Raw genomic sequence first — 15,041 nt, 5'->3', positions numbered from 1 at the left:
GGCAAGTCCAATCGGTTTCAGTACCCTCTGATATTTCCTCTTCAATTTGTTTGGCCGCTATTTCCACTGGGTCTTCTGAGTAAAAAATCACATCTGACATTTCCTCACGCGTCGTTCGTGCTTTAGTTTCCCTCTTAAAACTCAACTTGATAAGTTTGTTGTCGCTACCTATACTTCTGGAGCCTTGTTCATCTATAATCATGGCTCCTAATCTAGCGTACATCCTATGTGACATTAACGCATAATCTATTGCCGAGTGTCGACTCCCTTCCTCCCATGTTATGATCCCGTCACACTCTTCAGTAGAGTTACAGACAACTAAGTTATGCCTCTCACACATATCCAGCAGCATGTTACCTGTGGAGTCTGTGTACCCATCCATATCTTCAACATGCGCATTCATGTCTCCTAATACAATTATCTCACATCCTCTTCCTGGCTCATTGATGTCCGCTGCTATACAGTCCACCATTATTTTGTTTTCCTCTTTAGCATTTGATCCTGTCCAAAGGTATACAAAGCCTAGAAGTGTTTTCGCCCCTGCTACTTTTCCTTTTAGCCATGAATGCTCCTTGCATTCCTGTTTGACCCTTTGCCAATTTATATTTTTATGAATGAGTGCTCCAATTCCCCCGCCATTTCTGCTACCCTGCACTCTGTTGCAGTATTCCCATGCATAATCAGGGTTACAGGGTAGTTGTTCCATGTCCCTAAGATGTGTCTCTACAAACCCATAAACCATTAAGTTCTCCTGCCTTAGTTGCTCTTCGATTTCCTACCCTTTTACCTATTTCTGCCACCTTGCATGTTAATGAACCCTATGTCTGACTTAATTTGGCTCTGGTGCTTATTCCTGTCGCCTCTCCTATAGTACCTATGTTTGCTTGTTTGTGGCTATTGCCTCGAATCGTCCACGCCTACACGGGTTCTTTCAGGGCTCTGTGTCCCCCTAAAGAAGCTGTTGCCTGGCGACCCCTCCTGCCCCCTATCCTTTTGCCAGTGGCACCACTGTAGTGAATGCCATCCTGCACAAAAGGCCTGAAGCCGGCTCCGTACACGTCCCTGTTGACCTCCATCACGCTGTACCCGAGTCGTCCGCTCAGACTCCTAATGACCCGATTGGCCTCAACCACCCTTTTTTCTACCTGGTAAATCTGGCCCTGGACCTCTGGGATAGTGCATATGGTCACATGCCCCCTCCCGGAGGCCTCTCTAAGCTTACTCAGCCCAGTCTCAATGTGCTTCTCAAGGTCATGGCTTCTTCCCTTAAGCACGTCATTGAGCCCAGCATGCATAATGACCAAGCTGTCGCTTTCCGTGCCGTCCCCTACCACTTCCCGCGCCTTGGTCATTGCTTCCGCCATGCCCTTGCCCGCTTGCGCCTCCACCTGTACCACGGTGTACGAATATACTCTGTATACTTCTTACACCGTGACCTGTACTCGCCCGTCCGCCTTCACTCTCACCATCACGCCTTGTTCAGCCCTCCCACGTCGGAGTCCCCTATCACCGGTAAGGTCCCTCTATAATTCTCAAGGTAGCGACATCTGCCGCGCGCGCCACCTAGGAAGTTCCTGTAGCAGACGGCGCCCACGCTAAACCGCGGCGCCGCGGCATTCGTGAGGTGAAAAAATATCTGCACACGCGCGGAAATAAAACCTACTGGTGTCTGACTGTGGTGAAAAACGAAAGAAGGGCCCGAACTGCTAAATGTGGTCCTTTAATTTCAAATGAGCGCTGAAAGCAAAACGCTCAAAAGAGAGAAATGAGGGCTTGATCGCCTCGATTCCGCTTGTTAAAATTTCGTTCGTTTGCGCTCAATCACCGCGTGAGCCTTGGTGATTGCTTGCGGTTAATCCCCTTTGCTCTGTTAATTATTTTGCTTGTAAGTGTGCTGCGTAGACATAGCGGTTACTTTAAACGAAGAATTCGTGTAAAGAAGGCTGGCAGTCGCTTGGACCGAAAAACTTTCGACATAACGTCGCTGAAACGTGCGACCCTCACGGTAACTAAACGTCTTGTGTATGTGTGTGGAAACGAGTGCGCCAACAGTCTTGCGTGTCTGTCGTGTAGCGATTACACGACGACTGTTGTGTCTTGCGGTTCAATGCTACGAGGCAGTGCAACTGTCGTGACATTCTGAAGCGGTGGTATCGTGTCAGCGAGTCTCCTCGATCGTGTTCGGGCGATCTAATCTCACGGCACACCAACATCGAGCGTAGTGTGTGCGCGTGTGTGAATGCGGTTGACTGTTCTCGTGAACCATGCGACGTCGCCACGTAAACTGGAATCATGACGCGCATTGTTGTGTTTATGCCTTTTCGCCTCCGTGCACCGCTAAAGCCCCGTAAGAATTAGAGGGCCCTTGTACGAAACGTGCGCGGATTGGCCTAGCTATTACTGCACTGTGTTTTGCTGGCAATCCGTGTATCGCTTCTGGCGTTTTTCTGATGTTAATTTGCAGTTGTGTGTTTTTCATCAGTCAAATGGCTTCGCCGATTATTGAAACATCTTCGAGTGTAAGGGAAACTTGAAAGGAACGAGCTCGCAGCTGTATGTAATCTACTTTGATATATTGTATTACACTTTATTATTTGATGGCCGATAGCAGTGGCTATGCAGAATTTGTTTTCAAAAGCAGAGTAATGCAGACACTTAGGAATATATTTATTCACATATGCAATGCACCAAATATGATTAGAATATGCAGAGTTGGATGACTTTTTGGACATATATATTGTGAAGCGCAGTTAATAACGCGCGCACAAACACAGGAAAGTATAAAAGTAGAATTCGCTGCTGAAATTTGCTGAAATTGCGCACGTAACGCAATGCGGATATTTGTCAGCGAGTTAATGCGCTTCTGCCACACTATTTACTAGCATGCTAGGTCATGCTGCACTTGCTAAGTCAACGGGCTCATAATGCACTAAAATCAATAATCTCCACAAACTTCGGTCGTCAACATTCATGCGCGCGAATAAAATACTATCGCAGCTCTGCACACACACACACGTGTATAGTTTCTCTCGAACCTTCGTACCGCTCTACGTTGCTTTCCTAGCATAGTCGTGCAGTTACCAATGGTTCAGTCTTTCCGTCCAATTCTATGCGACCATATTTATCTTCTGGTTAGGTTTTATTTGCCGCGCGGGATGCAAAATAACTTCTTGCCGTCCTCCGTCTGATCTCGGCACCCACCCGCACAGCAACAAGGCATTTCGCTCCTTCGACCCCTAGGTCATACTGAGCCATTCAGCGGGCTCATAACGAACTACAATAAATATTCACCACAAACTTCGACCATGAACATTCATACACGCGAGTGAAATACCATCACAGCTCGACACACGCACGTGTATACTTTCTGTCGCACCTTCGTATCGCTCTACGTCACTTGCCTCGCATAGTCGTGCAGTTAGCGACGGTTCAAAGTCCTTCCGTTGAGTTCTGTGCAACCATACTTTTCTTCTGGTTAGGTTCTGGTTGCAGCGTGGGATGCAAAATAACTTCTTGCCATCCTTCGTCCGGTTTCGGCACCCAACCGCACAGCAACAAGGCATTTCGGCCCTCCCGGAACGAAATTATCGCAGCAACGTGCATAGCACAACAGGCGAAACGCGCGCACTTCGCCCGGAGCGCAGGAACTTTCATGGCAGCAAAGGGGCGGAGCAAGGTCACATGTCACCGTTCAGCCTATCACTGGCGTCGTCGACTGGATCAAAGCCTGTCAATACTTTGAAATTATTGAGGTATTTTAATCACCAGCGCGCTTCAGCGCCCCTAGCGCCAACGGGAAATTTCATCGCTCATTGCGCCTTTCCCTCGCACGGCGTATATACGCCGCCCATCACACTGCCCCCATCTAGCCACTATAATGAAGCGGTCTATAGCAGACGCGCTGCGCCCTTCTGCCAAATCATTTACGCTTGCGAAACAACCTGTCGGCTCAGAGTGAAAGAGAATGGCATTAATAAATTACTTCAAGTATTCCGTCAAGGCTCGGATGTTTATACTTTAAAACTTGCCATATAATATTTAATTTAGATTCTAGATTAAACGAGCAAGCATGCAGCTGTTCGACAAGCATGCAATATGATGACGCGAACTTCAAAGGTGGCACCCTCTCGTGCATTGGTTGCGTCGACCCTTTCTTCGACATCCGGCATGGGAGCGGCCCATTTAGTGGCTCAAGCAAGGAAGTGAACCGTTCGCTTTCCGAACCGTTATACGATTTCGCCCCAGCGCACTTGTCGCTCGATGCTTTGCACCCGAGCGCCTTTCCTGGGCAGTCACCCGATGCGCGAGACGGCCGTCGTACGGAGGCTGACCTGCAGACTCTTCCCTGTGTTTATGCCACAGACTTTTGTTGATAGGGTACGACTGGTAAGAGCACGCTGTAAAGTTTAATTTTGCGCGGCAGTTAAGAGCCCTCGAATGTGATAAGAGCTGCCCATAGGCCGAGTGCCATCTTGCACGAGTCAGAAGTGAGGTTATAATTATGAGGTCCTCACTGGCGAGTCCGCGTGCGCAGTAAATCACGCCACGTATCTGACCGGGATCAATAGTCTTGTATGCTCGAATTGATATTTCATTGTCACAGACTTGAAGAGTTTTCACTGCATGCAACTAAATGGTCTCTCATATGTAGATGTGACATGTCGACAGCAAACTGATTGCTGCATTCCAGTGGTCGTACTTGAAATGCAGTATGAAAATGAATTTTGTGGAGTTCACTGGCTATTGAAGCATGTAAAAGAGGCAGAGATTGTACCCAGTTGTCCAGGTGACGTCAACATGATTAACACAGTATGTTTAACTTATATGGGATCAGATGCTCGATAATAGTTCTTTTTTCAGCGAACAGTACGCCAGCCCCTCTAACGATGGTCTACTGCGACGGGTCCCGTCATTATTGCATCGACTTACAGAGGCTGCCTGGACGCGGCCATGCAGTTGCGTGTCTTTGTGTGGCTGCCTGAGCTGTCCGGGAGGCACATAACCCTACCTTGGGTCTTTAAGCAGCTTTAGATGAATGAGTAGTACTCGGTCCTACCTCAAAGAAGTTTTTCCCAGCCATATGTTTTCAGTGCTGAGGACGGAGAAGGGGTTGCAAAACGGTATAGCCGCAATCTCTTGTGGTGACTTGTCTGCCATGCCGGTATCAGCGGCGGCAATGCTTGGAGCAGGTTCCTCGTCCGCCATGCAGGCGTCAGCGGTGGGCGTATCCGGGCTGTCAGCACGATTTTCCGTGCCTGCTTGGCAAGTAGGAGCGTCAGATTTGCTGTTCGTTGGCGAACAAGAGCACGGTGGTGGTGCGTTTTCTATTTTCCGGGCCGTACCCCGAAAACTTCAAAGCAGGAACAACGATATATCGCGACCGATACGAACGTGCGTCCGACCGGTACGGCTGCTTGCAGCGCCCACAGCGCTGGGTATTCTTTCGATGCCGTTTCTCGAACCTCGACCGGCGTTACTATTGGGTAGCGTGGCGTTGTCAGCGGGCTACAGGCGTCCGGTACGCCATGGCGACCAGGCAGGGACGAGACGATTTCCAGTGCGAAACTTGCACTAGTTATTCAATGGTTGGTGAAGGATACAGAAGAAGAGAATGAATGAATTGAAAAAGTACATTGCGGGGCCTCTTAAATAGTCCCACTAAAGACGTAGGCGGGATATTCATCACGTCAACGTCACGTGACATGCACTGAGTCCTTCAGTGCTTGGCGGCTGCTCCCACTTTCCCAGGTGACGTTGCACTTGCTTGCCGCTGCTGGCGGCAGCCCTCGGGTCGGGGATCGTAGGCAGCTGATCCTTTCTTCCGTGACGTTTTCACGGGCTTGCCGCCTCTGGTGGCAACCCATGGAGTCTGGTCGAGGATGGGCGGTTTGGTCCCTTCTCTCAGGTGACGTTTGCACGTGCTTGCCTCCGCTGGTGGTCGGGGTAGTTAAAGAAGTATGGGAGAAGCCTTTGCCCTGCAGTGGGCGTAACCAGGCTCATGATGATGATGATGATGATGATGATGATGAACCCGGGGGCCTTGTCTAGTTCGCGGAACGCGTTCTCCCCTAGAGTTGGACAGTTCGCGGAGAGGGTGCTCCCCTTGGTCGCACACACAAAGGGGCCTGTCATCACTGCGGGGCGCCTGCCAGACCGGCAGCCACTCGAGACAGCCATAGAAAATTAGGAATCCATCCTCCGTTTCAATTAGGCATGGTTTTTGAGCATCCTTTTTGCCCGGGATGTTACACGCCAACCGTAACAGTATGTTAACGTGACGGGATACTTAGTGCGATGCTGCATATACCTGACTTGAAACTCACGTTCCGTTTAATGCAACATATCTACACAGAATGTATACTGCTCTCTCACACCTAATATTTACAAAACTTGTGGGATTCACTGCAGTGTATCCACTCTGCTCCGCTTTTCCTTGCGGCCCTCGTGGAATTTTCCCGCTGACGAAACCTCGCCAACCACGACGCTGACTAGCAGTGACGGTCTCCTTCGGCTGTGTGCGGAATACTGCCTCGCAGCAGCACGGCAGTGATTCGCGTCTCTGCAAGTTTGTCGCCGTCGTCCACACTATCCACAAACGCGGTGCAAAGGGTCAACATAGCTGCAATGCGCGAAAATGCACAGGCGCGAGCCGCACACACGGGCTTGCTCCAACAGTCGCCAGACGTTGCCGCAAACGACGAGGGCAACAAGTTGGCCTTCAAAACACTGACTCCACTGATGATCCACGCACGTGACGACGAACTGTCCAGGTAAGATGGGGAACGCGAGATGGAATCCGTTGCGAGCATTCACTGGACTCTGCTGTCCCAGATTGTCGCAAAAGATGCCAACGGCCAAGTAACTCGACTGCTTTCTCCCTCGCAGCTGCTATCGGCCGTGCGATGTGCAGCTTGTCTTAATTACGCCACGCACGCGCATTAAGCCAGTGTTCAGACAAGGGCCAGGAATGTTGATCGACATTACTAGAGGCTGTGTGGTTGATCAGTTGAGACTCCAGGACAGCCGTCACACCGAAGTTGAAAGCATTCCGGCCCGAAGTGATCGCGTCCAAACACTGCCGCAGTTGTGCGCGCATGCGCAAGGTCTCTCGGAGAAGAGCGGTACTCCGTTTAAACGACAAGCGCTTGTCGTAATTGTTAAGTTGTTGCTATTGCGTAATTGAATCACTCTGTGGCATGTCGAATTACTAGAAATCCTAATAAGTTTCAAGGTGCTCACCCTCAAACATATATTTGCACAAAATATACATCTGCGACACGTGCAACGCCAATATGCGCCTTCGTGCCTTGTACTACATACGTCATGAACTGACCGCTTACTACAGCAACATGGAACCTGAACATTCCGACAGAATTACCTGTCTGGTGGGACTAATTAACTGAAAAGTTAACAACGTCTCCAACAAAAAGTACTGTTTATCACACCTTACGTTTGCGTTCCAACTCGACTTCTTCCTCGGGGTTTAAACGACAGACGGGGCACGTTCTTAAGTTCTTGGTGGCAGGAGAGTTTCACTTGGTTTCTGGCAAATTGCCATCTCGAATAAAACTCTCCCTCCCCTTGCCTATAATGATGACCTTTTAAAGGCATGCCGCCGTCCCAGCTCACACGGACCGAGCTTTAAAGAAGAGTGATAAGTTTGCGCAAACAAATCTAAGTACACATGCTCCCAGTCGAGTTGAGACGCCACCAGTATTCTTTGTTGCCGACACTAAGCTCGGTAATTAAAATAATTGTGTAATGCGTTTATTACTAGGAAATTGTAGACAGGTATATAAGAAATATTGAAGAAGGATCTTTTCACCAAGATACACTTAGGGAGCGCATTTTTGGCAGCTGAAAAAGAAATGCAGCGAAATGTGAAAAATACTCCGTGGTTACGCACCAACCCGCCCCACAAAGCAGCGCCCACATAATGACTACGAAAGGTAGCGTATTGCGGCACAATAGGCAACTGCGCATGCACTCTTTCCACGACGCGCCAGGATCCGCTCGAGCACCGCTCGCTCAAGCCGGGACACGGCCGAGACGTTCCGCGGCGTGGTCGGGCAGCTGAGGCTTGTCTGCACGCCTCAACTTCCGGAGCCTCGGGTGCCCAACAGCGCTTTCCGGGCGCCGAGGACGTCCGCGCCCACGTGACCTGCCTTCTCCCCCTGTGCGAGACGCTTCTCCGCCTCGTTTCGTCTCGACAGGGGCGCGACCTCTCCGACCTATTATTCGTTATTTCGAGACCTACCGAGACTACTCGGAGACCATTGTGCGGGCGGGTGCGTGATCACGTGGTGCTTCTTTATCTTCAGTTATGGATACTCTAATTGTATCTTGCTTCTCAATTGACTTCTTAATCAGTCAGGGCCGTAATTACGTAATTAGTTGTATTGATCGAATATACTAAGTTAAAGTAAATGATTGGCGGCTTCTCAACCCGGCAGCGAACGATACGTACTTCGCTCAAACCGTCCCACCTTTCGCCGCAGACCCGGAGGAGGAGCCGAACCTGCTGGCCGTGCGCAAGCCGCTGCACTTCCACGGCCCGGACGAGGCGCCGCCGACGTGGCTCGCGCAGCTGCACGAGACGGTGAAGGCGGCGCACGGCTACCTGGTGCTGTGCCCCGAGTACAACCGGTGCATCGCGCCGGCGCTGGGCAGCGCCATGGACCAGTTCCCGCCGGACTCGTACCGGCACAAGCCGTGCGCCATCGTCACCTACGCCGTCGGTGAGGCTCTCCTCGAGCGCCCGTCTGCTCGCCGACCGTCTCGCCACGCGTATCGAGCATTCGATGAGCAGCTGCGATGGAACACAGCAGGCTAACTTCGTGATTTTCCGCAGACGACGGGGCGATTCTTCGCTTAGCTGGATGACCACACTTATGTGGGCTTCTTATTCTTCTTACTAGCGAAAAGTTTCGCCGATAATGCGAAGCAGCGACGTGGTGGCTGGCGCAATACTGTGCGTAGTAAGCCTTGCATTGTTTTGTGCGGTGTAAATATTCGTGCACGAAGGGATCCCGTATACTCGATTGTGTATAGGTGGCGCTTCCCGGTGGGTTAAACTAGAGTTACTGTATGTGCTACCAAAGGTACCTTTGGTAGCATATGCAGTAACTCTAGGTTAAACTCGTACAACGACATCCGTGCCCACACGCAGGAAAACAGCCGCGCAGCGCTGTTGTGCAGGATGAGAAAAGTCTTGACTCGTTTAAGGCCCGATGGCTTTACAGGAAGGCAAATAACAAATGTCTTCGCAGTAAAAGAAAGAAAACACTTATAGCAAGTAATGAAAAACATGTTAGCAAAAGGCTTCACAAATGGCAGTCTCGAAGCTGTCGATGTCGGTGATGGCGGCGATGGTAGCGGGAAGCTGGTTCCATTCTATGCTAGTCTTCGGAATGAAAGATTCGCTGTACGTATTATCCCGACAAGATGGCACACCAACTTTGTAATTGTGGTCTGAACGCGATGACACGTAGACGGGAGCGGAAAAGACGTCTCTTACCGCCGTATTCAGAAATGCAACTTGAGTCGAAGCCCATGCTTGGCTTGATTAGGATGAAGCCTGGCGTGCGCGAAAACGCTCACTGCGTTTCCGTCGGCGGGTTCACGATTGGCGTCATGTAGATCAAGCTAAGCATGGGCTTCGACTGAAGTTGCATTTCTGAATGCGGGGGCAGAATCAAAACAGATTTTGTGCAACAAGGCGAAAGCATTTACGGCGCGAACCTAGTTCAGGTGAAACAAGCGTTCCTCCATTGACGATACGCTGGCACGCCGAGAGTAATCTGATGGAATGAAACGAGCTGCGCGATTCTGGTTGATTCCGATCTTACCAGTTTACAAAAAATTCTAACTTGTTTTTAGAAAGACTTTTGAATTTGTTCTATACAACTCTTTTGTGTTTATTTTGATTGTCGATAGAATTTTCCTATAGAGTTCCAAAGTTATTTGGCCACCGCGTTCTTACAGGAACTCTAAAGACACATTTCTATAGAATCGCTGAATAGACTTGCTTTGAACATCCTAAAGGCAAATTTATATAGAACATTTCTACGTAGTTGCCTTTAAGATCCTAAACACACATTTCTATAGAGTATTTCTATGGAATTGCTTTGAAGATGCTAAAGACAAATTTATATAGAACATTTTTATAGAGTTGCTTCGAAGATGCTAAGGGTAAATTTCTATAGGATATTTTTATGCAGTTGCTATCGAGATCCTACAGGCAAATGACTATAGAACCTACGCCAATATGTGTAAAGTGCTTGCAATTTACCAAGGTTCTAGAGAACTGTACTGTGTTGGCATTAACGACTGCAGTAAATGCAGCGGCAAAAAAATTTGCGCTACAACCAAAGTATTGAGTTTTAAATGTTTGTTGCACTTCAGACTAGATAGATGCTTCATATATGTTACATACACGTTTCAGACTAGAACTTGCAACACACAATCTGTAGCTGCCAACATGCTTCTTGGGTCAAGCTGGTCGTGCTAACGCACAAAACATGCGGTGAAAAAAATCAGTGGCAGACTTGGCTAGAGTTGACACCTGGCAATAACAAGCTTGAGTAGAACAAGAAAGCTTACCATTAAGACTGCGAAAGAACTTGCTGTTCCAGCCGTGCGCATCGATACTAAAGAATGAAAATTGATTGATATGAATGTGCACTGTAATGTTATGTGTCAGCCTGACGAAATCACACAGCATTTTAGTCTATGTTTATGTGTAAAAATAACACTTGCAGTGCTTGCAAAAATGTGGCCAATAGTTGTCTTCATAGAGAAATACACCATATATCGTGCAAAGTTTAAAAGCTTGGAATTTCGTTGCACATGAAAAAATTTTGAGATCAGAGCCAATATCCCAAAATTATGGTGGGAAATACAAACCAGACTGACGGCACACAATACCTAAGAAAAAGATTTGGCTTGGGAGCTCATAAACAGTAAAATCGTTTTTCTCTGCAACTATGGGGCGAAATTTGACGAGGATTGTTACATTAAAAATGTTAAAAGCATAGTTTTTACGTTTAGGCTATGAATTTTAATTAAGATTTGTTGAAAATTACAAAGCTTGAAGGAAAAAAATTTACTCAGTTTGCAACTGTAACTTGCAAAAAAAAGAGAAAGAACTAGCACAATTTTGTTACTTCTGCAAATCGGAGTTGGCCTCGAGCATCAGCTCAGGGCTAACTCCCATTTCCCTACTCAAATACATCTAAAACACAAAAATACATTTGAGACAACCACAGGACTAATTCGAATTAAGTTTGTAGCATTTGAGAAAGTTAATTTCCACTGGTTGCAGGAAGAACTACTTTGATTTAGAGACTAGAAGTAAAAATTATTGAATATTGGCAGGTTTAAGAAAAATAACGCCACGAAGCTTAATAATTTACAACTCTGTGCCAAAAACAGATATCGCAGTTCTGCAGAATGCATGTCCTATGTCTAAAGTCAAGAAATTCGATATATAAATTTACAGCTTACATGAAATTGTTACAATGTTCGAGAGTCTTACGCATCTACTCACGAATTAGTGATTGTATTTTAGAGCAGCGTATGATATGTCAAATTTGCCAGATTGAATTATGATATTAGGTACAACAGAAATGTGATATCGTTTTTTCATTTATGAGTAAGATTTGTTAACCTTACAGATTTGCTCAAATTTTGCAGTGTTCATGAATTTGTATCAGAAGCCGACTAGTTGCCTAAATAAAAAGCGTTTCATCATTCTACCGTGCTATGTGAATTATGCTTTTTCGAATAACATGTTTACTTTGATGGAACAATACTTCTCTTTTACCTAACTCCTTGCTGGAAGCCTGTGAACATTCGTGAGATATAAATAAATAAATATTAATAAATGAATAAGCAAGCAAACAAATATTGCGGTTTGCCTTAGCCTTCCAGTTTCCACCACCGGCATGACCTGTATGGAGCTTTGGCTACTGCTCACGTGTTGCAAGTTCATTCTTACATGATCGCCAGCTGTTTCACTTCCATGGAAAGCAGCGAAGAACGACTAGTTTTTAGCCTTATTCAGTCCGTCTAGTAATCGGCGGCGGTGAAGTCTGCAAAATACAATTGAAATTAACTTTCAAAAGGCGTAATGAACATTCAGCCATAATGTATTAGCAGGCACAAACATGCCACAAATATGTTTATAGTTGTGGCACTATGCTAAGTTTCATTTCAGTATTTCAGAAAAAAATATTACAAGAAAGTGGCGGAACGCCCTGCCTCCCCGACCACTCTGAGCAAAGACAGGCAGTTCTTTTGAGAAACACTTTTGAGAATATTTTCACTTTCCCAAGCTTTTTTGACACCAGCACTGGGTCAATGCGCCTGACACTAGAATATCATTGCTAATGACAAAAAAGCATCTCCAAACGACAACAGCGCTGTCGCACATTAATCTCATTTTGCAATGACAACACCTTTCCATCTATAACATAAGCAAGTAGGAGCACCCATGAACTAAGAGTCCTATACAAATGTCACATTATGCATAGCAAATAATTTTTTTTTGAAAAAAAAAGGGGGGGGGGGGATGACCTACTGGCTTCTATTGTTCAGTGGGTGACAAAATTAATATTCCATCAGCTGTTAGCCATAGTTGGTATGTACTATGCTTAATACATCAGTATTAAACTTCTTATGTGGAGCTTGAGATTGAGCAATCATGATAATGCATGTAAGTATCCATTGCATGGGGACTAATAATGTTTTATGGTTGTTCTCACAAATTATGTTGGATAACTGCCAATTTGTGGTACTTGGAACACATTCGCAGTGTCACTGTCAGATACAATGGGCACAATATATTTGTGCTTTTTGAGTTATCGAAACAATTATTTCTAATCTAGTATGCGTATGTACACTGGTCTGTATGCTGAGCTCAAATTCCCAATTGCAATTGAAAAATAAAGTTAATTCAGTTTTAATTAAAAAGGGTCCTTCTTGCAACATAGCATGTGAAAAACAGAAACAAAAAATTATACTCAGAAATCACGTAAATTTGAAAATTGATTGCATAACTGCTTTATAGGCCAAGCAGAAGATTTGGCAAGAAATAAGGTGCCTGAAACCAGTTGCAAGAAACACATTTTTTATTACTTGAGGTTGCGGGGAATTCAGTAAACAGATTGTGACCCATTCTTTTTATGTGGTATTCTTCAGCGATTTTGTTTGTCACAAAACATGAACAAAACATATGAACAGCCTAAATCTGGTGCACAGCCCTAGTCGCATCGGTGCATGGTCAAGTGGGACGAACATGCTGGTCCCTTGAGTGAATTATGGTTCTGTCCTAGGCACATGTTGAGGCACCAGCCGGTCTGCTGCATGTACATTTGACCAAATATACACATGATCCAAGGACTATACTACCCCTGACACGCACAAGGCAAATTTAGTGGTATCTTTAAGCAAGCCTTCCTTGTCAGGGTGCCTACATATCCAGTGAAAAATAAAGCAGCCATGATATGCGCGGCAGTGCACAAGTGAATTGAGAAAGGCTAGGGAGGCTTGCTCTGTGCAAGATACCGCTAAATTTGTCCAGTTTGTGTCACAGGCAGTGTACTGCATCTTATTCGCATGTGGTCAAGTATGCATAGGGCAAACTGGCCGGTGCCTTATCATGCGCCTAAGAAATCATCATATTTCATTCAAAAGACCAGTATGGTTATCGAACTTGGCCGTGCATTTCCACGACGGGGCTTCCTGTTGGATTACAGTCGTTCATGTTTTCATCCACCGTAAAAAATTGACCAGTGAAATTAGTGAGGCATACCACTTAAATAGCAAGACATGGAATGAGCTCTCATCTTTAATGCATGAAAAAGGGCATCCTGCGTAAGTCACAAGGGCAGCATAGTGAATACTGACCTTCATATTAATTTTCAAAAAAATTCAAGCTCATCAAACGTGTATTTGCCAGTGGTTTTTAATCTGGGAACAAAACAGAAATGACTGTAAAAATAGCAGTGATAAACAATTGTGTGCACACTGCGTGCTTAGACCTGCGACATATTTAGCCCACTACACTTCGAATTCTTACATGCACAGAAAACTGCACGAGATTAGCATAAGCAGCAATAAAATACATAAACAAAATATACAGCACAGGAAATAGATTTAAAAGAATAAAATACCAATAGATAGTGATAAATATGCTATGTACAACGTAAAAAAAATTAACTTGTAGCCAAGCAACTTATGCAAGAAAAAATACTAGACATCAGGACAGATTAGGTATAGTGTTATACAGAACGCGATAATGTGGGCGTAATGGCTATCCACACACATAAGCAGCAAGTTCAATAAAGTTGCATAAATATTTATCCTCTTTAGTAAGATGCGTTAAGTAATGTGTTGATAAACTTCACCATGAATGATACCAAGCCCACTTTTTAGAACACGTACACGTCATACACACCTGACGTGACCATCCAGATCACACGCCATGCTGCTGCAGTCATATCCATGGGGTCTGCATTTCTGGGGGCTCCTTCATCTTGTCATTACTGCTGTGGGTCATGGCCTCACCACTACCAAATAAGTTGTGTTAGCATATAGCACTGGTGCAATGAAACTCTCATATCGTGGACACATGCAAGCACCATCTAAAAAGAGTCACGAAAACAACGTCTGCACTAACGCGGGAAGAGAGCAAAAGGTTGAAATCATGGAATGTCTCATTTCCCCCTCATCGAATGTCACGATAATAGGGACCGCTTCATAAAAGTAAAATTTGGACACTCCGCAGCAGAACATTACAATGTAATTTTTATTTATTTTTTTATTTACAGAATACTGCAGGCCAATTTGTGACCCAGGCAGGAGGGAATACGTTCATACAGTAATGTAATTAAATATGTTCAAAGAAAAGAAGCGCATATGAAATATGAAATACATGGAATCGTATAAATACATGGAATCATATGTTCTTGTTTTTTCGATTAGCTTGAGCAACTTTCCCCGGTCATGTTTAGTTCAGTCAAACTTATGTCAACACACCC

The 15,041-nt window shown here is 45.9% G+C and overlaps 1 protein-coding gene across 5 annotated transcripts in view; it reads left to right on the top strand.

Annotated features, from left to right (window-relative positions):
- Positions 1 to 15,041, top strand: part of LOC126521650 (NADPH azoreductase-like) — a 148,892-nt gene that overhangs the window by 127,223 nt on the left and 6,628 nt on the right. For all 5 annotated transcript variants that reach the window (XM_055065765.1, XM_050170372.2, XM_055065767.2 and 2 more), the window contains exon 3: positions 8,499 to 8,738. In XM_055065765.1, coding sequence (XP_054921740.1) covers positions 8,499 to 8,738 — 240 coding nt within the window. The remainder of the gene's footprint in view (positions 1 to 8,498; positions 8,739 to 15,041) is intronic.

The sequence above is a fragment of the Dermacentor andersoni genome, chromosome 6 (assembly GCF_023375885.2).
Source record: "Dermacentor andersoni chromosome 6, qqDerAnde1_hic_scaffold, whole genome shotgun sequence".
Taxonomy (NCBI): domain Eukaryota; kingdom Metazoa; phylum Arthropoda; class Arachnida; order Ixodida; family Ixodidae; genus Dermacentor; species Dermacentor andersoni.
The sequence above is the reverse complement of the archived record's forward strand: the minus strand, read 5'-3'. Positions and strand labels throughout refer to the sequence as shown.